Source organism: Ambystoma mexicanum, chromosome 10 (genome assembly GCF_040938575.1).
Source record: "Ambystoma mexicanum isolate Mex_15411 chromosome 10, UKY_AmexF1_1, whole genome shotgun sequence".
In the NCBI taxonomy this organism is placed as follows: domain Eukaryota; kingdom Metazoa; phylum Chordata; class Amphibia; order Caudata; family Ambystomatidae; genus Ambystoma; species Ambystoma mexicanum.
Window position 1 is genome coordinate 1,079,051,492 of NC_090932.1, and position 26,683 is coordinate 1,079,078,174.

The 26,683-nt window shown below is 46.9% G+C and overlaps 1 protein-coding gene across 5 annotated transcripts in view; it reads right to left on the minus strand.

Moving 5' to 3' along the window:
* The window catches only part of GFPT1 (glutamine--fructose-6-phosphate transaminase 1), a 235,941-nt gene that overhangs the window by 191,910 nt on the left and 17,348 nt on the right, over positions 1–26,683 (minus strand). For all 5 annotated transcript variants that reach the window (XM_069618891.1, XM_069618893.1, XM_069618892.1 and 2 more), the window contains exon 2: positions 6,065–6,172. In XM_069618891.1, coding sequence (XP_069474992.1) covers positions 6,065–6,172 — 108 coding nt within the window. The remainder of the gene's footprint in view (positions 1–6,064; positions 6,173–26,683) is intronic.

Consider the following 26,683-nt stretch of genomic DNA (forward strand, 5'->3'; position numbering starts at 1 on the left):
ATGATCGCAGCAGTTGGGGGTGCCCAGAGATCCATTACATCCTTGCTAGAGCGCGCAGAGAGGGACCTGAGTATGCTCGAAGGCAGGGCTGACCCATCCCCTGACCAATTACAAAAAATGGCCGAACTTAGACAAACCTGCCTAACTCATTGGGAATCCCTCGGTAAACTGAGCTACGCCAAGCACACGGAGAGAATCCATGCTCTAGGAGACAAGCCAGGGAAACTCTTAGCTTGGCTCTTTAAAAGGGAGACCCGCAGGCCACCTATTTGCCACATACTTACACCCGACGGCACCGCCGTGCATACCCAACAAGAAATCAATTCGGTTTTTACCGACTTCTACCGCAGCCTGTACTCCGAAGCCCCGCCCCCCTCTGACACCAGGTTCGAGGACGCCCTCCACATCATTGACTTACCTAAATTAGACTCGCAAATGGCTGAGACCCTAGACGAGCCCGTCACCCCCGACGAGGTCAGGGTGGTAATTAGATCGCTACCAGCTGGGAAAACCCCAGGTTTGGATGGTCTCCCGGGGGAATTTTACAAGACCTATGAGGAAACACTTGCCCCAATATTGGCCCAGGACTTTAATGAGGACTTCGAGTTTGGTACCCTCCCGGACTCCCTGAGTGAGGCCGTGATTATACCCTTACTTAAACCAGGGAGCGACGGGGCAGTTTGTGGTTCATACAGGCCCCTCTCTTTGCTAAACGTAGACTGCAAGATCCTTACTGCCCTGCTTGCGAATAGACTGCGCAGAGTAATCCCACTGTTGATCCATCAAGACCAAACTGGATACGTCCCGGGGCGTTCCATCACCGAGAACCTGCCCAGGTTACATCATGTCATTTACAGTACTGAGGGAAGGCCGCAGAAACTTGCAGTGGCGTCATTAGATGCCACCAAAGCTTTTGATTCCGTGAGGTGGGACTGGTTATATGCCACCATGGCCAAAATGGGGATAGGCCCTGTATTTTTAAAGTGGACCCAGCTAGTTTATGCTAATCCCACCGCGAGAGTACGCACCAACAAAACCTATTCCGCTAAATGGTCCCTACACAGGGGCACCCGCCAGAGGTGCCCTCTGCCCCCCATGTTATACATTCTTGCCGCGGAACCAGTGGCGGCCTACCTGAGACAGGAATACGGGGAGGGAGGCATCAAGATAGATGGGGTGACCCACCTCATCTCTATGTACGCTGACGACACCCTTTTGTACCTTCAAGACCCTGAGCACCTCATACCCTACATCTTGGAAACCCTGGACTGCTTCCACAAGCTCACCGGGATCCAGATTGATAGGAGAAAATCTTGCCTTTACCCCCTTGCAGCACTTTACAGTGATAAATACAGATCCCTCCCCCCTCTAGATCTCGAATGGCAGGCAACAACCTTCAAATACTTGGGGATAACCATACACCGTAACCCCGGCACAGAAAATATCCTTAATACCGTAAGGGCCAAAGACTCTCATGAAATCCATGGAATTCTGGGGTCGGCTCCCACTTTCAATGGCCGGGAGGGCTGGTCTCTTTAAAATGGTCACCCTTCCCCGCCTACTACATAATTTCACTAACGTCCCATTCAACACCCCCCCCTCATTCTTCAAAGATCTCAACAAACTCTGTAGGGGCTTCCTCTAGCAGGGAGGTAGGCATAGGGTGGCGTTGGAGACTCTCCAAAGACCATACGAAAGGGGCGGACTGAAGATCCCCAATTTTGAGCTTTATTTCCTTGCTAGCCAGCTGAGACATGTCACGCAATGGATGGCCGATGAGAGCACGATGGACACTCGCCTCCTCCAACCGGCCCTTCCGGTTGTTACTAAGAGACATACTGTGGGCCGGGGAGGGTGCTATGAGACACTGCCCTTACCTCGCTAAGCTCGGGATCCGGCTTCGGAAATGGGCCTGCAGGCTGGTTGGGTCAGAGGACCCATTCTCCCCACAGATCCCCATTGCTGCACTTATGGCTAATCACTCTTGGTGGCAAATTGAAACACGCACACAATGGGAGCCCCTCGGGGTGGCCACACTTGGGGACTTGATTCAAGAACAGGAAATCTTGACTTTCTCGGAACTCTGAGGCCACGGGCCTTCCGGCAGGACAGTTCCTGTTGCACAAGGTGGTCGTACAGGCCTTGAACAAGAGATGGCCGGTCGCTGCCGACCTAACTGAGGAAGATGAATGCATTGAAACGATACTGAACTCCACTGAGGGGGGGCCATGAAACCTCACAAATCTACGAGGCCCTGTTGTGGGGTACGACAAGGGGAGACCTTAAATGCAGGAGTAAGTGGGAAACTGAACTGGGCCTTGTTTTTGAAGACAAAGATTGGGGTGATATAACCCACTACCATATGAAAGTTTCCAGAAACGCCCGCTTGCAGCTTATCCAGCTGTACATCACCAATAGAGCGTACCTCACGCCTGAAGCCATATCAAGATTCACAGGTGCTGGAACCCAATTATGCCCCAAATGCAGTGAGCCCAGGGCAGGAATGACTCACATGTTCTGGGGCTCCCCAGTGATTAGGGAGTTCTGGTCACAAGTGAAGGACAGAGTGGCCGGAGCAGACATTTAAGTTGAGGTGGACGAGCCTACGGCCTGTATCCTGGGCAGATATAGGCGAAACAGGAAGAACAAACCCCCCTAACCAAGCTCACAGATCTTATATATATAACGGCCAAAAGACGTATTGCCATGGGGTGGAACAGCCCCAGAAGTCCACATATGTCCCTATGGTGGGGAGACCTTACGAAGTGGATTACAGCTGAAACCGCGGCGTGGGAAACGGCTATACATGTGCAAAGACTAGATTCCAGTGAGGAACTACACCGTTGGGTGGCCCTGACGGTGCCCTTGCTCCACCCTGAGGTGGATGATATTGAGCTGAGTGGAGTGGGTTGCCCGGACCCGGGCATGGACTAGAGAGGAACAGTGAACTAACCGTGGTCTCGGGGTGGGGGGAGGGTGGGGTAGGGTTGTGGTTATTACCTTGATATGCTTGACCAATCTCTAATGAGATCGGTTTTTTGTTACCTCATGTTATTAAACCAATATACAAAAAAAGACTATGTGGGTAGGACACTCAAGGTATCAAAGGTTTTTCTTTAGGAAAGGAATTAAAATATAAGTAACCGGCGATTCCAGCCTGACGATGGGGATTCTTCACAGCATGTCATGCTATGAAAGATCCAATGCTGGAGAAAGAGGAACTCCCTGAGCTAGATGGTGCAATAGTGGAAAACAAGAATGGCGTGGCCAGAGAAGGATGGTCACCAGAACCTTCACCCCTCCCTCTGAAACTTCTATAGCATTCAAGGAATGAGCCGCTGCTACCCACCTTCCTTATCTGGGGGGATGAGAGGATGGGAGATGGGACACAGATCGGGAGTAGATTATCTTATTTAGTCGCAGAGACTCACCGTGTGTTTTCCATACAGGAGACAAAGGTGAAGGGACAGTGAGCGTTGGTGGCCATAAGGAGCCAAGGAGGGAAATGCCCTGCTCGGGAGACATACATATGGTCAATCCACGGAGGATATGATGCCATCAGTAACTCCACATTGAATTCTTCTCATTGACAGATCTCGTGGCCTCCTACTGCTTGGGAGCTGCATATACACCCCCCTTTTGGTTGATAGCTTTTCAAGATCCAATTGTTCGGTTCTGGTGTTGGAATGGATTGTTGAGGAGAGATGATCCCTGTGGACAGTTGACAGTCTGTGCCACTTAGTGGAATGAATTGCTGCCAGCCTGGACCATTTCACCTTTACTGACGTAGAGTCCAAACTCACTCCCTACTCTTTGTGAATCTGTGGCCCATACCCTGGGAAAGGAAGGTGAGCGGGGGGTCCAGCAATGAGACTCCCCTCAGGTGTTTGACTGGTGACAGCCGCCCTTGCAGGTTCTCAGAATGCAAGCAACCAGGGTCTCATTCTGTTTGGACATGGGGTAATAATTGGACAGGAGGTGGCTGATGAATGGCTTGAGATGCCCATACAATCACCTGCGTGGATACCGACTGAGATCGCAAAGCAATGGACACTTCAGATCCAACACAGGTCTACCTTTCTACCTGTGGCTTCTGCACCAGAAATTTGAGTAAGTAGATGCCTGGACCTATATCCTGTGGAGAGCCTGAATTATTGTTCCCTTCTTCAACAGAGGTTGGAAACCCTCAGTAATTGCTGCGTTGCATTTATCCAGATAGCATGACATCAAACTGGGTACGATAGTAGAAATTCAGAGAAAATGATTGAGTGAGCACCCACTATTTGTAGCAGAATCAACTGGTCCGTTATGCCCATGAAAATGTCTTATGTAGCCCCATACTGGCCTCTGGTCACCCCCAAAGTAAGGGTATACACTACAAAAATAACATTCAATAAAACACCTAATAATCCTCTGTGACTCTGGACCCCTTATGGATACAACTAACCAGCGTGCACGACCCCTACCCACCCTAACCTCATGACCCACACACCCAACAAACACTAGCACAGATTCCGAGGCACTGAGTCCTACACTTCTGGTTACAACAAGCGGGGCTTCTCAACCAACTCCCACACACAAGACAATGCAGACAGATGCCATTTCCTCCTGGTTCTGAACCTATCCTATTCCTCCATTCCGAACACACCCCACCCTCTTCTCTTGCAGAGCCATGTGAGCGCCTGGTGACTGCCCTTGGGTAGTAGCGGTACACGGTATAAATCATAACATAGTCAACATTTCTGTTGATGCAGAATGTGGGTGGCAGTGGAGGGCACTGGGGATGGTGGTTTTCCCAATGCAATCCTGAGGCTGTACAACACAAGTGATGCCTCTATGGTGAGCATTGGCAGCTACACTCCAACACATCACTGAGAGATCGCAGATATGCAAGGACCAGATCAAAACTATCTGTTAGGGCAGTATGAGACTTGTAAAAGAGAAGGACAGTGACAAGCCGGTCTTGCCCAGAGTTCTTGCAGACCTTTACCCTGAGAGTGGGTTGGAAAACGAATTTCACCAAGTTGCTAAATTGAATTCCTTGGCCTGCAACCTATCTGCACATGTAGTTATTTTTTATAAGCATTGGTACGTCAGAGAAAATGAATTACGTTTTCAGCAGAAATAAGATAACAGTGAGGAAATATGCACACACTTTGCTGTCCTGAGAAAACCAGTATACTTTTGCACAGAAAAGCACAGAGAAAAAATGGCCAGTCATAACGGTTAGTGGGAAAATTAACAAGTGCAACAGAACATCACGTACCAATTCCACCCCATCTCATTGTCTTCGGAGGCAATGAGAACAAACTGCCATTATGTTTTGCTGCTATTGTTCCCGAAAAACACATGTCTTTTTTTCATTTTTGAGCACATGGAGGGCTTTGAGGGAATTGCATTCCAAGAGGTACATTTAAGCACCATCAGGCTGAGGTCTCACAAATTCTTTAAATTCCAGCTAGACCTGCAAGTTGAGAAGCTTCGTTTAACTACTTGACCTAAGAGAAATACCCTTTGACATAGGTTGAGTGTGATATTCTACCCGCGCTTTCTGTAAAATGGTGCATGATCCCATAAGCCCACTTCATGTTTGTTGCACTGCTGCCACCTTGAGGCCACACACATAGTGAAACTTTTATTTGACATTTACTACAAACAAGTTTGTTTGCAGCAAATTTCAAAAAGAAGTTACAAGAATCCCATAAATTAATTGTACTCACCATCAAGATCGAGTACCATGCAAATGGTACTCAACCGTCATAAACGAAATCTCAACTATGTGAAAGAACGCATACATTTTGCAAGGCCTGGTATGCATAGCTCTGATGAAAGAGAACATTTTTAATTATGTCAATATATGCTATGCACTTAAGATTGCCTTCTGTAATGTTATTAATTGGCTGTATAAAGCTGAAATCGGTCTCAAATCACTGTGAGAAGGAGCTGCACTATGAGTAGAAAGTCTACAGAGAATCTATTCCACTTTGCAATGGCTTCATTTGGTAACAGTATTCTGTGCGGGTGGATACCTCAAGAAGAAATAAAATAGCCAAGTGCAACTTACCAGCTGAGTCATAGCCTCGATACTCCAGCCTCTGCAGGCCTTTGATAAGAGTCTCCAAAATCTCCCGTCTCGTACGGGGCACGCAGTAGTTGAGATAAGCAAAGATGCCTGAAGAAAGAAAATAGGAAATATAAGTCTTAGTAATAATAAGCATTGGCAAAGCCAACCGTTGTTGCTTTTGTGTAGGCACGTAACACTCATATTCCAGGCACTACCATAATAGTGCTACCTAGAAATAAGATGGCAACAGCTGGCAAATGGGAATATCAAATAAGCATTTTATTGTGGTGCCTGACAAATGCCGATACAAGAATCAAAACCGTTGGCTTTGCAGATGATTGTTTTGAACAGTACTTCTGTGCAAGGGACAGATGCAACTTGACACATATTACACATAAATAAAATGGCTAGAAGCACACTTGGTTAAGACACTTTTATGACACCAGGCGCTGATTTACAGCGGCAATCAATGTATTAACTTTCAGAAGACTGCTTAAAAATAACATTGACATCCCCTTAAAATCACAGAACTTGCTCAGAGATACCAGGCATGTGTTTGGGGTAAAAAGGGGCAGGTATCCAGTGGGAAGGGATTAAGGCAGTCAATAGGTGTGCAAAAAAGTGAAACATCCACAGTCTCTGTCCCTCCTCACATCCCATGATCTCTATCCTATCTACACTTCCTATGACAATGTCATTGTCTAATCGGAGCTTATTGTGCCACCTAATAGCCAAAGTTGAAAAGGATCGCTTCAGAGTTGAGTAAATTCCAATCACTGAGCTGCGCTTTCATTTTTCTAAGGGTACAATCTGCATAAATAACCAGTACTGCTTTGATACCAGTGCATTGTGCTACCATTCAGGAACAGAAGCATTACCCCAAAAAAGATGTATAGCAGTAGAGCAGTGGCAGAATTGCCACAGAATTTGGAAAGCAAGAGATTTATGAAAAGGGAAAGCTGTATTTTTCAGCAGACGGAAACCTAGAAAGGCTATGCTCTTTATGATATTTAGGCTAATGTGGGACATTACTAATCCGCAATGAATGTCATAATACACATTAACACAGTAGCTCTTTGCAGGGAGTTCGGTTTTGATGTTGTGTAGAGTACGTGGATGTTGTGTAAAGTGCGTGGAACACGGGAACAAAATGAAGTTTAAAAATATTACATGATTGTTTTTCATGCATAACTGTCTCCTAAATTACCATCCCCTTCTGTTTTTTTTCTGTTTCTCAATTGGTATCTTTCTAGCTTAGATTTTAATTGGTTATCTTCTCTAACTTTGTTTGCTACTCTGGAATTTTACAGAATGTACACCACCAGCCACAGTACAATGTTATCAATTAGCCCTCATGAAGGCAGCGATCACGTCAGTAGAAGACAAACCTTGAGTTTCATGGATTATGCCACATTTGACAGCAATAAGCTAAATAATTCCATCAACAATGAACGTGGACAATTATATATGGGCCACAGATCCAGACATACCAAAGAAAGATGTCATGAACTTAACACTATAGCCAGAACCAAGGATTCACGGCCATGTTGGCGAGGCAATTCACTGAATCTCAACACCAAATATCACAAATTAGGTTTCAGATCTTTGAGTAGTATCTTTGAGTAGTATCAACCTCCCTACCTCTTTCTGTTGGGGGGAAAATATTGAGATACTCCTCCTATAAAGAAAGAGAGAGAGGCATACTCTATTCAATGTCTCAGCTACTCCCCATGGACGCAATGAGATTTGGAACTAAATTACTTCATTGGGACGTGGTGCCTAGTAGAGATTTGAGTTGGCTGGTGCTGTAACATAGATTCCACCAAATCATTTAAGAGGCATCACATGAATTGAACCTTATGTTTTCCAACATTGTCCTGACCCATCACCTGGCACAGTGCTCACCAGCATCTCCCAGGAGTCACCAGTGCCACTTGAAAGAACAGATGGGAGACTTATTCACTTCACAATTCAAATATTGTTTGATACGACTATGCATAGCTACTAAAAATAAATTGACGGATGCAGTGAATTCTCAAATCAGTGAGATCATAAGACGAAATTGTATGAATTACAGAATCATCTTTGTGAACTGGAACACTTCAATCATGATACAAAATTCCACATAACCATACATGACATGGTGGCGGGGCACAACATGTGCACTTGACACTAGCCAATAGTTGACTCATAGCAAGTACGGAATGGTGCAGTGTCTGTATGCATGCATGCATGCATAGAATTGAGTCTGAGAGTGAGATTTTATGGTTGGCTAGTAGCTTGCAACCTGAAATATTGCACCCTGATAGTAAACGTTTAATGTGCAATCAAGACATTTAGCAGCAGTTGGTGAGCAAGTGAATCTTGTTCACATGACCCAAGCCTCACCCACCTGTCAATCAATGCTAATCTTTTGGTTGCCTTCTTGTTTTGCTGCCCGTTTTCTCTACTTAAGCAGCCCTCCAGCCTCTTTTCCTTTGCAGTTGCAAGTGGCTCTTGGCCACATCACCCAAGCCTCACTCAACTTCTTAGATCAAGGGTGTCTCTCACCCGAGCAACCAAATTGAAGGACAAAGAAAAAGTTCAACTCCTGTTTGGACCTGTCCAGACCAAAAGGGTCCAGAACCAGAACCACTGCTCCTCTAACATCAGGTAAAAGCCTTTCAATATTTGTTTCACTCCTCTCTCCCAACAGCCCATCTGTACCATCACCACTCATCGCCAATCATGTCTCTCACCAGCAATATCATGAACACTGCATCGCAGCAACCTCATGCACATCACCATAGACCCCTTGTACACTCGCCAATGACCGCTCAGCAATGAACCATGCAGCAGACATCGCCAACCTCATCACCACACATGACTTGAAAGCCATCTTCATTACTGAGACTTTCAGTTTCCTGGGTGTTGCCAGCTCCTTCAATATTGCAAATAGCTCTTTTGATTCAGATTTGGCATTTGAGATTCTGAGGTTATAAACTGAAGATTTGGCTACGGTGATCGCCTTTTTCTATTGTTTGGCATTAGTTCTATAGGCCTCTTGTGTGGCAGCTGAGAGGGCAGGATTGACATTTTGTGAGCGCTGTGCGCTTAAGGGATCTTAGTTCAAGTAGCTCTTGAGTGAACCATGAATTCGAATGTTTTTTGGTTTTAGCTCTTTTTCTCTCAAGCGGGGAAATTGCATCTACTACTGCTTTGAGAGGGGCGTTGTAGAGTTCTACCAGAAACAGGGGGTTGTTGGAGAATGGGAGCTTCAGGGCTGAGGCCGCTAGGAGCGGCAGGATCCTCTTTCGTGAGGAGTCGTGCAGATCTGGCCAAGGCTGAGGGCACTGGTGAGATCGGTTTGGTGAGGCTTCTGGTTGGGATGTGGAAGTGTAAGAGGCGATGGTCGGTCCACGGGCATGGAGAATTAGAACTGATATCTACTGCGCAGTTGTGGTCAGCTAATATGCAAACTTTCGTACGAGTCAGGTTGGTGACTCTTTGGATGAAGCCCATGTCAAGGAGTACCTTGGCAAAGGCCTTGCCTTGCTTGTCTTTTGGATCCTTGAAACCAAGGTTGAAATCTCCCAGAAGGATGGCTCTGGTGTTGTTTTTAGGTTATCCCATTGAAGGTGCAAAGAATGTCCTTGGAAATCGAGTAAAGGGCCAGGGGGGAGATAGATGATATAGAGGGTGATAATATCATTAGGAGAGAGAAAGTTTAATGGATAAGGCATCTACGTTTTCACCTACGATTGTGTCTAGTATCAAAGGATTCCTTGATGAGGGGAAACACCCCCTCCCTTATTCATGGTTCTGTCCTGACGGAATATGGTGTACCCAGGTTGGAGGGCAAGACAGATGGCTAGGCCAGAGGCTTCATGCAGCCAAGTTTCAGTAAAAGCAAGAACATCCAGATCCAGGTCTGTAATCAAGTCGTCAATCTCAGTGGCATGTCCTGTTAAAGAATGTGCATTAATAAGAGCCCATTGTAGTTGGATAGGTGAGATTTTAGTTATATATTTCTTGAGGGGTTTAGAGAAATATTAACTGTTGACATTTGGAGGAGCATTTGGCCTGGGTTTAGGTAGGGAAAGGGGAAGTTGTCTTCCTTGCTTCGGTTTGGCGTAAGCTGCCGTATGTCCAGAGCAAGCTCATAATAGTTGGTTTCTCAAGTAAGTGGGCATGGGGCATGTGAGGAACTGGGAGAGTTCTAGTGGGCCCTGTGGCTTATCTGGTCTGCGAGTTGGAAGATAGGAGGGGGGGGGGGGTTGTACGATACTGAAGGCATCAGTGCGGGTTGGGCAGTAGGAACGCAGAAGAAGGAAGGCAGTAAGTGCGTAGGAATATCTTCTGAGTTTGGCAACTTGTGATCCATATTGGAGTGCAAGAGGCACAACTTACACCAGCAGGCGGGACTCAGATGACAAGATGCTGACCCTTGGTGTTGGGAGGTAGTGAAACAGAAAACACTTGGGCAGGTGAACATATATTAGGTTATAATAGCTAGTAGCTGGCAAAGTTGTGTGGTTGAGCGGAGTTGAAAGCCCAGGTACTTTATACACAAGCAGTTAAGGCATTACTGACAATATGCATACTATGGCTTCTAGCTAGGCGAGTTATGACCAAACAGTGAGATAACAGTGCTTTGTAGTAGTAAATACTTTAGGCAGCACAAACATATTCTACAGCGCTGCGCTGTGTATAGTCAGGTAAAGCAAATAGTTATAAGTAGTTTTCTCAAACGCAAAACACAGTACAAATTAATGGGATTGATTTACATGTTGAGGTGCTCAGGTTCTGCGAATTTGAGTAGAACATGGGGCACTAACTTTATAGTCAATGTGTTTGGGCCACGGTCTTTCAATGACCCTTTTTGCGCATCAAGAAGTAGGAGGAGGTAGCGCAGGGTGGTAAGAAGAGAACGCGGGCGTCGCAGTGTGTCTGGCCGACGGCACGATCGGCCCAGAGAGGCACAGACAGGGGGGCCTCCGGTTATGCATGATAGGCTAAGAGGCCTAGCAGTTGCTTAGCAACCAAGATAAACAAATTAGTGTGGCTTGTCGGAGCGGCGGCCATCTTTTTTGGGGCAAAAACACTCACTCTCAAGCCACGGAGTGCAAGCTCCACGTGGCGCAGCCAGCTGTTGTAGGCACAGCAGCGGTGGGCAAGGGCTACCTGTAAAGTAGTTGGACGGCACATGTAGATGGTAATCAGCCGGTCACTCGATGCTGACGACGATGATCGTAGGTAGTGCTGGTCCTGCAGCACAGGCAAAGACGGTGCTCCGGCAATGAGGCTGCTCCAGCAGCTATGGTGAAGACGTCGGGGCTCTTGCGCCCGCAGAGGTGTGTGGAGACTGGTGGCACAGACAGGGGGGCCTTAGTCTGAGGGGCCTTTGCCGTGGTGACACTGGTATGGGGGGGGTCTTTGCCCTCCCACCCACTGCCCCCATGTGGTTCTCCCTCAAATAGCCGCCCGCAGAGTCATGATCAGGTAATGGCTGCCATCCCCATGCCACATGGGAGAGGCGTGATGACATCAGAGTTATCACATACGGTATGCAAAAAATGTATAAGTGCTTATTACCGTCTGCAACATTTTCCGTTTTAACATTCTGACATTATAGGCAAGCGTCTAACCTTGTCTAGTGCTAGCACCTCCCTGGATTCAGCATGGGACGATTCAGTAACGTTGCAACTTGCTTATTAGTGCTTCTTGTGTTCTGTCAGCCTCCTTGAACCCACTGCCATTGAGAGAAGGCAGGCGTGGCACACTCTCACCTCCATGGCCCATTGGGAGGAGAGTGGCGTAAGAAAACCCTGCAGTCGTCTTTGTGCATGACGTCATGGAAAGAAGACAAACCACTATCCTGTCTCACTCAAATCCAACAATAAGAACGACCAGCAGGTTCTCGGTTGTGCAGCTGGGACGCGCATGTGGCAGCTGTGGATGGGCACACACAATGTGTTCCCGTATCTCTTTATAGCAATGGCCATTTTAAATGCATGAAAATGAAGCGTTTCCGGACTCTTGCCAATGCTACATTCCTGCTACAAGTACAAATTACAGAACAACGATAAATGGAGCAAAAGAAAAAAAAAACACTAATCACTGGTCTTCCTGAAAAGTCAAGTGTTTACATTCGGTGGATTCAAAGTGGCGTTGTCCGAGGCAGACAACGTGCGGAGAAGAAGGCCACACAGACGAGAACCGATAGGCAACAAAGCCAGCACTCTCCACTTGAAGGTCAGCGCTAGGAAACAATACTTCTTCTACACAGTGGCGTGCCTGTGCACTGAGCCTGAGAAGGGCAAGCTCCACCTGGTTAAGCAGCTGGCCCGTTGTTCCCAGGACTGCCCTAGTAGGACGAATCCTTCAACAACCCAACATAAAAGCAGACTGCAAGATGGAAGCAGGTGGAGGCAGCGGGGGGGGGGGGGGGGGGGGGGGGGGGGTTGCAGTTTAGTCGGGGCTGGGAGAGGACTATAATTGCATAGCTTGGTGGCAGAATACACTGCAGGAATCCGAGGAGCACATCTGTACTGAAATCATCTACCCGTGGCACTTCTCGACTGCTACACGCGTTCACATGGTCCCGATGTTTAAAACATCCTCGTTTGTTTAATGAAGGATTTTGGTTCTCATCTGGGTCAAGCGCATTCAACTGGCACTGGACTAGATGTACAGATTCTACAGGACAGGTGGATTCAAGCCACCTGGTGTGTTATGGTCAGGTAAACTAGCCCAGAGATTGGTCCTAATGGAGCAGAGCATTTTGCCTTTGCCTAAGGATGGCAACAGACGTGCAGGCCTTATAATAAAGCTAGATTGATACTACTACTACTGAGAAATGCAGGCCTACTGGCATAATCCTCAATATGAGGAGTTAAAACATTGTGGCGCCTAACAAGCAATAGTCTTTAGTTCCATAAGTGTACAAGGAACCAACCAAACTTATAAGACAAAGCGGACAGGGGAAATGAATTCAAATGGCACAAACTTTCCATTGAAATGGTCTAGCTTGGAAATTAAGACGACTGCTCTTAAAGTGATCAGAAGTGATTTTATTCATTGTGACAACATGACTACTGCTCTGCGGTATTACAATGATATGTGGTGTATAGAACTCCTGCCCCACACTACTACTAAACCAGCAGTGACCCCACACATAAAGGTGACATATGTACAGCCCGGCAGGCCCACCTCCTTAAAAAGGTAGAATGGGCTTGAGGGCAGGCTATACCCGAGGGATACAAGCCAGCACAAAAGCAGCACAAAGAATAGTACTGTGGCACCAAAATAAAGAATGTTCAACGAAGGTTCTATAAAATAAAAAATAAGATACTTTAACTAAAAAAACAAACACACTAATCACAAACACTCTAGCACACACCTGTAAGAGAAGACACAGAATATGCAGATTTGTAATGGAAGGGTACACTGAGTGATGACGGGTGCACAGGCAATCATTTCAGATACAAAGTCAAATTCACTAAAGGGGTCTTAAAACATTTTTTTTACTAAAAGCAGAGAGTGGGGTCTTACAAGTGACTAACACCCTTTATTTGTATTTGTTTTTTTTTTTGTATGCAGCGCGAAAAACTTAAGCGGTTTGTAAAGACTGGTAGGGGGTGTCTGTACTTCCGCTCTCTATATGGTACAGGAGAGGCACAGAGGACCCCAGCCAAGATTCTCTATTATTGGTAACGTAGTCGAGCAATCAAGGCCTAGCTTCTCAGGAGGTGATGCAGGCTGGTTCTTAAGTACAGTGTAGTCCCCGAACCCCCACAAAGGAATGTCCACACACTGTAGTACTGAAAACACAGTCTTTATATAATTAATATTCAAAGGTATGTACACGATCACAATAACGCACTTTGTACTAGGAAATCCACAATGATAAATATATACAATTCTAAAGTGGTACCACCAATGTTATCAAATCTCATTAAAGTGCATCAACTGTACGGTTAAAATGTCACAGATCAATAACGAGGAAACCAGCAATAGAGATAGGAAGGAATGCAAGATGGTTGAAACAATAGGCATTCTGACCCCTTCCCTTAGGCACAGTTCTGTGTGGAGATCCCCCCCACCTGGGCAACCTGTAAATAAAGATATATAGCACAAGCCCAGTCCATATATTGTTCAATAGTCCTCCTATTAAGGTTTTACCCCCCCCCCCAATGTACCTGGTGGAGTAGCGTTCTCCGAAGATGCGTTGACCAATCCTTCTTGAGTGACTCCCTTTAAAGGGGGAGCCATGGATCGTCGAGAGGCGTCGAGGAACTCGGCGGTCGGTGTCAGGGAATCGACAGCCCTTCTTGAGTGCCCTCCCTTTAAGGCAGGAGTCACGGGTCGCCGAACGTCCAACGGAGAACAGGTTGAACTACGGCGGTCAAGTGGCAGCTTCGTTCCTAGCGGTGCTCGTCGACGACGGAGCGTTGGCGTCCTGCAAGGAAGAGGCGTGCGGGGCACCTCGGTGACGAAAGTTCTGGACCGCAAAGAGAGGATGAAGAACTGTGGCCCAGCAAGGGTGACGAGTCGTCGGCGTCTCTGTGGTCTTTAGGTGGCGGGAAACCCACCGGCGGATGCTCCTCAGCGCGTCGATGGTCGGGCCTTCTCCAGCGGGATAAAGCGGGCGACGATGCAGACGAGAGCGCCCGATGATCAATTGAAGTTCTTAGGCAAACGGGAGCACGGCTGCTCCGGTCGGCGACAGTGGTGCACAACAGTCCAGGTGCTTCCCTTTGGGATTCCGCGGCAGTCCCCGTCTCGGGTCGGCAGCCTGTCGTAGGTCTGTCTACCAGGGAGCTTTGGCAAAGATCAGCTGGTGCACGATGGTCCCTCGTAGCTCAGGAATAGGGTACCTTACCAGGTCCTCTCTGGGTCAGTCCTTGGAGACACAGCAGCTTTCAGATGGTGAAGGAGAGCAATAGCACTTCTTCTCGTCCAGCGGGGCTTCAAGGTCAAGCTTCAGCTACTCCAGTTACTCCGCGTAGTGGACTTCATCTTCTGAACAATTTCTAGTGGTGAGAGATCCCCAGATATACTATTCTGTCTCTCATCCACACTGCTGGGTCACACTCAGCAGCCAATCATCCAGAAGGGCATTCATGCAGTCAGTCAGCCAATCAGGCACGCAGTGCATTCAGGCCATCCTCCTCCCGCTCAGACACTCACAACAAGGATGTGGATTGAGACAAGTACCCAGCCATTCAACACTACACACTGCATTCAGGCCAGTTTCGGGCAGGGCTGTCTCAGGCTTTGTCTCTCATGCCAGAAACCAGACAACCACAACAAGAAGTGCATATTGGTCACACACTCCATTCACCCAGGTCCCACCCACAGGAGGTACCCGCAACATACAGTCACTGGGAAGGCTCCAGCTATTCTGGCCAGGCCTTCACAACAACACCATATATGGCACTTCCACCCAACAGCCAGTCAGGGGGAAGGGACAGAGTCAGGGCTTCCCGGGGCTTTGGGAAAACAAGGTAATAGGTAATAGAAAGCAAGAGGCCATCTTGTTTTCCATTAGGAATCAACTGATTCCAATGGCAGGGCCTGGGTATCCCAAAACCTGTCAAATTCAGCATGGAGCTGCCACCAGCCCATACCCTGCTCTGCAGGCCACCCACAGGTGCCCAAAAACATACACTACCCATGGGTGCCGTAAGCGTATCCTATGGGTCGGTTCACCAAACCAAAAGAGAGAGCTGCACCGCCAGGAGTCCCACATGAACTCCTGCGCGGAAAACACGACAGAACACACGATAAAAAGCAGTAAAGGACAAGGCTACGGAGGCTCTGTCCCTCCGATGCATTTCCAGCATCACACGGTTCACAAAGGTCAAAAAACGGTACAACAATAGGCAATGACATTGAATCAATTGGAAAGAAAATGCCCTATTAAACGACTTTTAAAAAGAGTGAAGACAGATCGAATAGAGAGGGCATTCCAACGCTTCGGGCAAGAAGGGAGAAAGAGCGAAAAGGGGCACCGGGAGTTTGAAGAACAACCAGAAGAAAAAGACTGGGAGCGAAGGGAATGAGAATAGAAAGAAACTAAGGAGCAGAGATAGAAGGGAGCAAGACCATAGAGAGACTTAAATACTAAGCAAAGACATTTTAAAAGTCGGGCTTCAAATGTCAGCCACCACAGAGAATGCAAAACAGAGCAAATGGAATCAGAATGAGAAAGAGTGCAAAGAACGCAGATAGAAGAGTGATAAATAGAGTGGAGTGGAGCAAGACGGTAAACAGGAAGACCAAATAGACAAGAACAATGAAATAAGCGGGAGAAAACTAAGGACGAAATAAGTATTTTGGAAGCTTGAAAATGTACGAAGTGGCGGGCTTTCAGATACTGAAGAGTTGAAATCAACAGGAGTGGCAAATAGAAGAAATATGAAATGAAAATGACTCCAAGATTACCAGCCGAAGCAGACAGACAATAATGTTAAAGGATATTTGTGCCACGCACTAGCCCCACCGGAGTGGTCCCCTGGCGCTCTGAAAGAGGAGGGGGGGTGAGTTAGTGGGAATGAGCTGGAAAAGTGCAAGATAGCAGTGATGTGCTGTTGGCAGCCTCAGCCCGGTGGGTCCATTGGCTGGGCTTGGGGAGTTATACGTTGATAGTCGTCGTGTACTGTTGTGCAAGTCTATGTGCGGTTTGTTTTGTTGTTGCAGTGTAGTGAAGTATGTGCGGTTTGCTGCGGTTTAGGCTTGTGGTTGTGTTTGGTTAGAGTTTGAGAGGTGTATGCAGAGGGATGAAATTGTTAGTGGATTGGTTAGTTGGCATTGCTGTCCTTGCAATTATGTCTAGGTGTGATGCCTGCTATCATTCACTATTACAGTGGAGTGTGGCGCTAGCTAATTTTCAATATTCTGTCTAGATGTGAGGCAGGCTAGTGAGCACGATTCCATTCTAGTCTTGCACTCGTCATCGTTCACAGTTTCATTTTAGTGTTCTAACATTCACAATTTTTGTCTAGATGTGACGCAGGCTGAGGTTAAGAATTTCATCCAAGTGTGGCACATGCTAACATTCATAATCCTGTCTAGATATGACGCAAGCTAAAATTAAGAATTCCACCCGAGTATGGCACATGCTAACATTCATATATCTAGATGTGATGCAGGCTATTCTTGACCATTCTCTATAGGTGTAGCACTAGTTACCATTGGCTAGTATGTTAGTGCGTGATGCAATGCAACATTTACAGTCCTGCCAAGAACAGTCAGCGGAAAAAAAAAAGAGAACCCGTAATAGGTGTGAATACTGGGTGCTGGGCAGTGCATTCAGCAGCGGTGGACCCCTCGAAACACAGCAGAGGCAAGGGGCGACATAGGAGCAGCAGATATGCGAGTGGGCCGCTGGGCTAGGGGTGGTGAAGGCACACGGACTACCCTACAGTAAAGCAAGAGAGGGGGTGAGATCACCTAATTCAGGATCCGGCAAAACGGCCCAAGTCAACGCTTGACTGCAAGAGGAGTAAGTGAATAACAATGACTGATGTATAGAGGAGAAAGTTGGAGGAGACCTTAGCTGTAAAGGAAGCACAATACTTCCCAGCAGCGCCCAACGGGGTGGTGTGGCTGCAGCGTCAGGGCTTAAACCAGCCGAACCATCGACAAGAGAAAGAGAACTCTAAAGGCAGAACTAAACGCAGGCCCCAGAGATGATCGATGGGCCTGGGACCGGGGATGAAGGTGGCACGCGGAAACTTTATGGGGAAGGGGGCCAAAAGGCACACCCACTTATCATTTACACAGAAAGAAGGACTGCAGAAAGACAACCTGCTCCCAAGAACATTCTCAGGCTACTTCCCGGTGCTGTGGTCCATTAGCTTGGAGGGATCGCCACCTTGCCCCCGATGGAGGTTCAAGCCAGCCCCACTACTGGCCATAGTGTTCAAGAGTGAAATACACAGTCTGATTAAACATTACTTTTGGAAAAATCTGGGCTCAGTGCAGGTGAAAGGAACTTTGTGGGAGGCGCTCAAGGTAGTGCTACGAGGGGGTTGCATGTCCACCAAATAGGGAGTTTTGAGAGTGATCCATAGAGAGCTACATAAGCGGAACTCAAAGTAAAACACAGGGAACAGGAGGTGGACAGGTTGAACTCACCGAGTTTGCTTGCTAGGTTAAAGGAGTGGTTGGACAACTTCCAAGCACTAGCAGACCAGGAGGTAAAATACTTTGCCCAACCTGCAATGGCACGTAGATACGGAGAGGAGGGGATGCCAGGAAGGCACCTGGCCGCACTGCTCAGGCACGAACGGGGCTACAGGGAAATAACCGCAGTGAGAACCAAGATGGGGGCAGTGGTAGTGAAACAGGGCGAGATCGCTGAAGTATTCTGTGAATACTATGAATTCCTGTACACCATGGGAGGCACATTACCTGAGGATGAACTAAGGGCATACATCGTGGCAGCAGCGCTTCCTAGACCAGGCACCAAAGCTGTGGAAGCCCTGGCGAAGCCCCTTATAGTTGAGGATCTGCTGGGCGCAGTGAGGGCCCTTCCCACCTCGAAGGCCCCGGGCACAGACGCTATAACGGCTGAGTTGTACAAGGAATGGGGCCCAGAAGTAGCACACATACTGGGAGTTTGGGAGGAGGGATTGGCATTGGGAATAATCCCCTCCTCGATGCGGGAGGCAGTGATAACATTAATTCTTAAGCCAGAGAAGGAACCACTAGACTGCTCTTCGTACCGCCCAATTGCTCTATTAAATCAGGACACAAAAATATTTGCTAAAGTATTGGCGGACCGCCTGCTCCTGTACGTCACACAGATAATTCATCGAGATCAGTCAGGGTTTATGCCTGGGTGGTCGACCTCACTGAACCTCAGGCGCCCGTTCGCAATCCTGGCACAGATAGACCCCCACAACACTGGAAGTTTCTGCACTTTTGGACATGGAAAAAGCATTTGATTCAGTTGAGTGGAACTACCTATTCGAAGTATTGGCCCAGGTGGGCGGCCCCGTATATTCTTTTTAAAGCAGTACGGCTGCTATATGCTGGCTCCAGTGCCCAGATAAATATTGGGGGCACATGGTCGGACCAGTTTGCACTTGGGAGGGGGACCAGACAAGGGTGCCCGCTCTCCCCATTTATCTTTGCCATCACAATTGAGGTGCTGGCTGGCAGGCTGCAAAGGTTTCACAGGCACAGGGGGGTTAGCTATGGGTGGGCCAAGCAAATTAATTTCATTGTATGCGGACGACGCAATTTACATTAAGGACCCGGTGGTTAATTTAGCACCGTTGAAACGAGAGATAGCTGCATTTGGCGGAGCCTCTGGACTTCGTTTAAACTGGACCAAGTCCTATTTATTCCCTCTAAATGGGGCAGCGTCCCGACCACCGGACACAGAAGGTTTTGGCTGGGAACAGACCGTAGTTACTTATCTGGGAGTGAAGGTTAGTAGGGAACCACAATCCCCGTTAGACAATAATCAAAAGAGCTACCTACAGGCTTTACGAACCAGCGTAGATAGATGGTTTAGACTCTTACTTACACTTATGAGCAGAGTCGCCGTGGCTAAAATGGTGGTGGTCCCCAATCTCCTGCACATGTTTCAAAATATACAGGTATGGCCGGGAAGGAGCTACTTCCGGGATGTGTGCTCTCAAATGATTAAGCTGGCCTGGCATTCAAAAGCCCCACATATAAACTGGGAAGTACTAGTACGACTGTGGGAAAGGGGAGGGGGGGGGGGACATGCGCACCTGATGTAGAGGCATACTTCTTAGCAGCCCAACTGTCCTTTGCCGCTGGCGCCCCACATGGGTATAGAGCAGGGCTCGGTTCATCCCCCACCATTACAGGGAGTGCTGATCCCATGGAGGTTGGCGGACGAATGCAAAATAGACCCAGTGGCCTGCACAGTGCATGCCTGGAGGAGAGCTATGAAGAGGCTTGGGGTGGAACACCCGTTTGACCCAGTCATTTCATTATGGCAGATAGACGCCCTGGCACCAACATGCAATTCATCGATAGTGCGTGATTGGGAGGGAGCAGGGATAGCACGACTGGAAGACATGTACCCAAACGGTACGTTTGTATCTCAGGAAGAGTTCATCGACAAGACGGGTAGCAGATGCCAACGCATATTGCAGTAATTCGGGGTGAAGGCAGAGTTTAGGGAATGGTCCCCAGTTTTCCCAGACATCCCTCAAATGATGCCGTTATTGCAATATATTAGAAACTCTCCAGGGTGCAGTGGGGTGATATCAGCAATATATAAGATCACCCAGGCAGACACACACTGCGATCCCCTCGTCTGTAAAGACAAGTGGGAGAAAGACTGCGGGGAGACCTTCAGTGACAAACAGTGGGAGATGTTATGTGGCATCACACACACAGAGCCTTCAGCTCTAGGCTGCAATGAATCCAACTTAAAATCTTCCACAGGGCTTACATCTCACCAGCACGAGTACATAAGTATGACAACACTAAACCAGATACATGTTCAAGGTGCAGCACGGACCCGGCGGACATGGTACATATGCTGTGGTTATGTGATAAGTTGTGTCCTTATTCGGAGGCAGTAATAGGAGTCATGACAGGTGGTGGGGCAGACCATTCCCTGTACAATGATGTGTGGCATGTTTGGATGGTCGCCTGGGGTACATAAGCAATACCGCAAACTTTTAGCGACCTGCATGATAGCAGCCATAAGCAATACCGCAAACTTTTAGCGACCTGCATGATAGCAGCCAGGAGATGCATCCTGATGAAGTGGACCAATGACTCCCCACCGGGGGTGAACAAATGGCTGAGCGATCTGATTTGGTTGAGTGATACTGACAGAGACTACGCTGCCCTATGCGGGCAACAAAACAGACCTAAAGGTATATGGGGTCCGTTAACAGCATATCTGATAGTGCACGATGAGGCTCCAATGTAAGGGGGGGGCGTGAGGGGCCGCACTGGAGAGTAATGGTTAGAATGTCGAATAGATATGGGGCAAGGAGGCCACCACTTGTCGGATAAGTGTTTTGATGTTTTCAAATACTTTGAAACTGTCCGGGGTAAAGCTCTTCATGGAAGGAAACAGTCACGCGATCGTCGTGTATCATTTCCTTTGTTTTGTTGCTGCACTTCATTCGTAAAGAAGCAGAGAGCTTTAATGTTTACTGGGGTCACTCTGCATAAGTAGAAACTGACAAGAGTGCCACGGTAGTCCGCTTTTGAATCTGTTCGTAGTCTGACTCAACTTGTTTTTAAGCGGCAAGAGTGAACGCATTAACGCATTACCTGATAGTATCTGCGTGAGACAAGAACTCTACAGCGATTTCGCTAGCATTCGCAAAGACAGCTGGTGGATGTTCAGAGCATCGTGGAAGGCGTCCGGATGATGCACTATATGGCAATGAAGTGCCAGCGGCCATTTTAAAATGGATTTCTGGGAAGTGTAGTTAAGGATGCGCATCATAGGTAGTTAGTAGGTTAAGCTGGCAAATAAACTGATCCTCTTGCAATATTCATTTTAAAACCATTATCTTTGAAGAAAGACTGGCAAAAGTGAATCGATTGAAGCAGATGTTTAGCATCTAAAGCAGACTCAAAGGATTTAAGGTGTTTTTGAGAACTAATTCAATATTCCTCAGAATTCAGGTTACACAAGTGCTAGGAAAGTGAAATTTAAAGGAAAGCATTGTTAATTCTTTGAAAAAACGAAATGTATTTGCAAATATAAACTAATCTGAATATAACTATTCCTCCAAGCTAGAGGCAGAAGAAATACAGGTATAATTCAGTCTTTTGAGTTGAAATGAGAGTTTGTTTTAAAGTAAAAATGCAACTGTTTTAACAAATCTTAATTCCCCAAACAGGGTGTTGAAGTAAGAAGATCTCCTTTGTCGTTTATTGTTTTGTCCCATTCCCCTTTCCCCACCAATTGATCTGATCCTCACTGTAAATCATCAAAGTTGGGCACAGAACAGCTGGAGAGGGGCTGTGGGGTTCAGCAGCTCCTACTGAAGGAAAAGCAGGAGCCTGATAAGTGGAACCTGTATCATAAGATGCTACCCGAAGGTTTCATACTTGCCAGTCAGGTTCCATACTTGACATCACAAGTAGTGACCTCACACACAAATAGTCACTAACCACAACACACCTTCCCCTTTAGCGACTTAAAGAAGGCAAAGAGTAATGGGTGATGTCTCTCATCGCGAGTGGTGACCTAGCACACATAGCCAATGGCCAGAACAGAGTGCTAGATCTAGATACTGTAAAGAACCAACCCTAACATTAACCACATTCTACAGTGTTAGTTAAATCATAAAGCCTCTGGTTCAAAGCATAGCAACCTATGCTAAGGTGTATGCAATTGCCCTGCTGGCGAGTCTGGACAATGGTTCAAGGCCCATTACTTTCTCTCCTCTATTAGAAATACAAAATGTCGGTGAAGGTTGAAAAATACTGCAAGATAGGCGTAATCATTAGTGATGACAGATCAGTTTAGAAATTAGAAAAGACAATATAGTTTGCATTCCTTAGTAGATAACTGCTCTACTTTACATAAACAATCATGTTATGCCCTCATTGAGCTGTGCACTCCAGGATCTTTATTCCCACGTTAACCATCAGAATGTCTTGTAGACCCATTGCCCCCCCTTTTTTTTTTTTTTAAGTGTCATGTTAAACCCCAGTGAAGGAGATCCTGTCCTTCATTAGTTCATGATAGAGAACATTTCTTTGGATAATGTGCTCATAGAAAATAGCACAAGTCGAATTCTTCATTTCGTTAGGAACCAAAGAGTCCAGTCTGTGTACCCAAAAGCCTTACCTTTGTTCTACGTTCAATGTCACCATGGAATTCTTTATCATTGGGAACCTCAAGGAACTGGAATTTCATATGGGCAATCAAATGTCTGTGTTCATTGAAGTGCCTGGCTACTGCTGAGTTCATGTTCCCGGTGCGAATGCATGACGTATACTCATTCCACCGAAATCTCAATTTCTTTGCAGTTTTGCCCCATTTGGTAGATGCCACAAGGGCATCTAATACAGTACACCACATTCTTGGATATGCAAATAATCTTCATTACACCAACTCCTAGTCATCCTCATCAGAGTCTGTAGTTTAGACAGGTTCCCCCATTGCTGGTATTCCTGGAGCATGATCAGGATAGCTGGGGAGCGGGACAGAGGGATGGGACAAAGGTGTTCTTTATAATGAGGCAGGTAGGAACTAACAATTTAGAAAGTGAAGACAGACTAGGTTTTAAGGGCATGCGTTTTTTTTTTTTCTTAATTCTAAAAACGGTGTAAAGACATGCTTGTCTGGACCTGGAATTCTCCTCATTGAGCAAGGACAGTTAACACTATGACTGAGTAATGAAAAGTACCAGTAACCAATCAGGTTGTAAGATATGCAGAAAACAAAGCTTTTTATCAAGGGGTTGAACCTCAAAAACAAAATATCAAGATAAGCAGAAGCTTTGGGTATTTATATGGAGTTCCGCACCATGCAGAAAACAACTACTTCAATGCTTCAGAGTGCCATGAAGGGGAAGGGAGGACGAATGAGGAGAATGGAGCTCAACATTCTCAGCAAGTGCAGAGGCTATATTCCCTTAAACTCTGACTAATCCAAGTGCTGGAGTAAAAGGGAATGCCCAAATGGTTTTAGCATAGGAGGTTAGTATAGGGGATTCTTCATGAAGGAGAGTAGGTGCACCATTTTGTGGTTAAGGATATCTTGAAGCACACGTCTTGTAGTGGTTTGTAGGAAGAGTCTTGTCGAAATCAGTTAAGGCGTCCAGATGAGGGCGCCAATTCATGATGTACCGGAAAAAAGGAATCTAGAACTGGTCGAAAGGGTGGGTGGGTGAAGGGGGTGGATTAATTCTAGGGTTGGGGCAGCAATAGAGATGTCAGAGTAACAAAGTGAATGATGGGGTGGGTGAGGCATGTTGTCTCCCTAGTAGGAAAAGTTAACTGGGTGCCTCATTCAACTCTAGGTCAGACCAGGGAAAGATATTGTAAGGAGGAATTACTAACTCTTCCATAAAGTACAGATGCTGTTCCCCTTGTCTCAAGGTTGTGGACAAATAGCTACAAACCTTGGGTCCAACACCACTGAATGAGTGGTGCCTCCTTTACAGCTTGGATGACAAAGGGAAACCACAAGGAGCAATGGGTTGATATGATTTTTGGTGGCATGGACCAGTTCAGCTCTTTGGTGATTAGAAGGGGCCAATGTTCAAGGCTGCTCAATGCAACAAACAGAGAGCTTTGAAGAGGATTATGTTCTAGCAGCAGTCAAAAGGGGCTCTTTGGGTCAGTGGAAATGTCTGTTTTTAGCCCTAGGATCCATGCTGCCCTATTCTGGAGTACCTGTTTTCCAAAGTGCATTTTAGTGCTACCATATAGCTGTTACAGCAGTCAATTTTCAAAGGATCATAGCTTGGATGGCTTTCCGTTTGAGTTTGAAATTCCGTAGAAGGAAAATTATTCTACGTAATCAGCACAGCTGGTAGTCAGACCCTTCCTGGCATTCAAATGACAACTCACGCTCAAAGATGATCCCCTCAGAATCTGTGCTGTTGATGGAGGGATACTGGGGGAGGCATTTCTGATGGAGTGCTGAAGGGGATTATGCTGACATTGAAAGTCCACTTTGTAACTTCAGCAATTCCATGCAGAAGCTTGTGATGCTGTTACAATAGAAAGACAGTATTATTCCAGCTGTGCACAGTTTGGCCTGACAAAATGAATGGAATTAGCCCTTCATATGCGTAGATGTCCTGCATATCTTCCACTTTATAACACACATCCAGTATAAAAGCATTTGTCTCATAGCACAGGCTTTAACAGGTGGAGCGAACACCACCGTTTATGCAAGGGTGCATATAACACACTCTGTTGGGGGTGACAGGTCAGGCTTCATAGCCTCTTAAACACAGGTCTAACATTTGGCTCCCTAGAGGTTTTGGACTACAACTTCCATCAGCCATAACTAGCAGTCATGTGTGAGGTATCCTGGGAGTTGTAGTCCAAAACATCACAGATTGCAGAGCTCTGCTTTAAAATTTGAAGTGAAAATTCATACCTAGTGCGCAAGAAAACTGTCATTTCCTAACTTATTTCAACAATCAGATTCTTGTCTTTTAAGTTGCCTTAGTGTGGTGTTGATATCCTACGAATAGCTCTAAATCCTCCAATTTATGAGTTAATACGATAAGACTCTACAGGGTACGAAATTGAGGGGAGCTGGGATCCATTTAGCTCTTGCTTGTAGCCTAGAGGTTAGCTTGACTCCAGGAGGGTTTTGACAAGGGCCTGGCGGTCTCCACGCTTCGCTCCCAATGGGCCTCCATTAAAATCCTCTTGGGGGGACTCTGATGGCCACCTGGATGGGGAGGTGTTGGTGGGGAAGTTTCTTCAGGGTCTCTCTTCTTCCCGTCCTTGTGCTTATAAGGGCCTTCCCCCTTGGGATGCCCCTCTTGTCTTGAGGTTCCTGCAGGGGCTTCCTTTTAAGCCCCTGTCGGAAATTGATATCAAGCACCTTACGCTGAAGACTGCTTTCCTGATTGCTATCACGTCTGCCCGTAGGCTGGGGGAGGTTGGGGCTCTGTTGTATCGTTCCCCCTTTCTTGAGTGTTCTCCTGGACTCTGGTTTTGCGATGTGATCGTAAAGTTTCTGCATAAGGTTGTGTCTCTGTTTCAAACTTCTCAGGATCTGTCTCTCTGTGCGTTTTTCCAGGGTCCGCAGACGCCGGACGAGGTGGCTTGGCATGCCATTGATGTGCGGCGTGTGGCTCTGGAATATTTGGCTCGGACTGCCCCTTTACAGCAGCCCGATAGTCTCTTGGTTACTTTTGGCCCCACTGGTGTGGGGCGGAAGGCCGCTGTGATGTCCATTAGCCGGTGGATCTGTACTGTTGTCTCCGTGGCTTATGGCCTACCTGCGCCTGCCCACATTCAGGGTCGCTCTACAAGGGGTTTGGCTGCTTCCTGGGCAGATGGTTGGGGGTTTCTCTATGGGAGATTTGTAGGGCTGCCACCAGGGCAGATCAGAGCACCTTTGTCAACCACTATCAGTTGAATGCCTCCCACTCCCGGGATGGTACCTTCAAGGTTGGTGTTTGTCTGTTGTGATGTGATTTAGGAGTCATTAAAAAGGTGTGCTTTTTTGTTGTTGCACTTTGTCTCTGTGTCTCATTGGGACCTCACCCCGTTGCTCCTATGGTATGCCTCATGAAATAAGTACTGGGACGAGGAAGAGTGGACGTAATGCTCCGATTACTTACCAGTAATCTTCATTACTCCTATTCCAAATCTTCCTCATCACAGTACTGATGATCCACCTCTCCCTCTCTGCAAAGGGAGGGGGGTCCCCAAGCTCTGGCTTGAATAGTTAAACTGGAGGCCATGGGGTAAGGGGAGGAGTTATAGAAATGAAAAGAAATAAAAGAAGGTCCTGTGTCGGAGGCAGGGTCTCATGAGGTAAGTACTGTGACGAGGAAGAGTAGGACTAGGAATAATGAAGATTATCGGTAAGTAATCAGAGCATTAGTGATACATGGGTTGATGGTGTCTATGGCAACAATTATTAGCAGGAGGGCATAGCTCTGCAAGACACTTTCTTCTATGGGTTTGTAG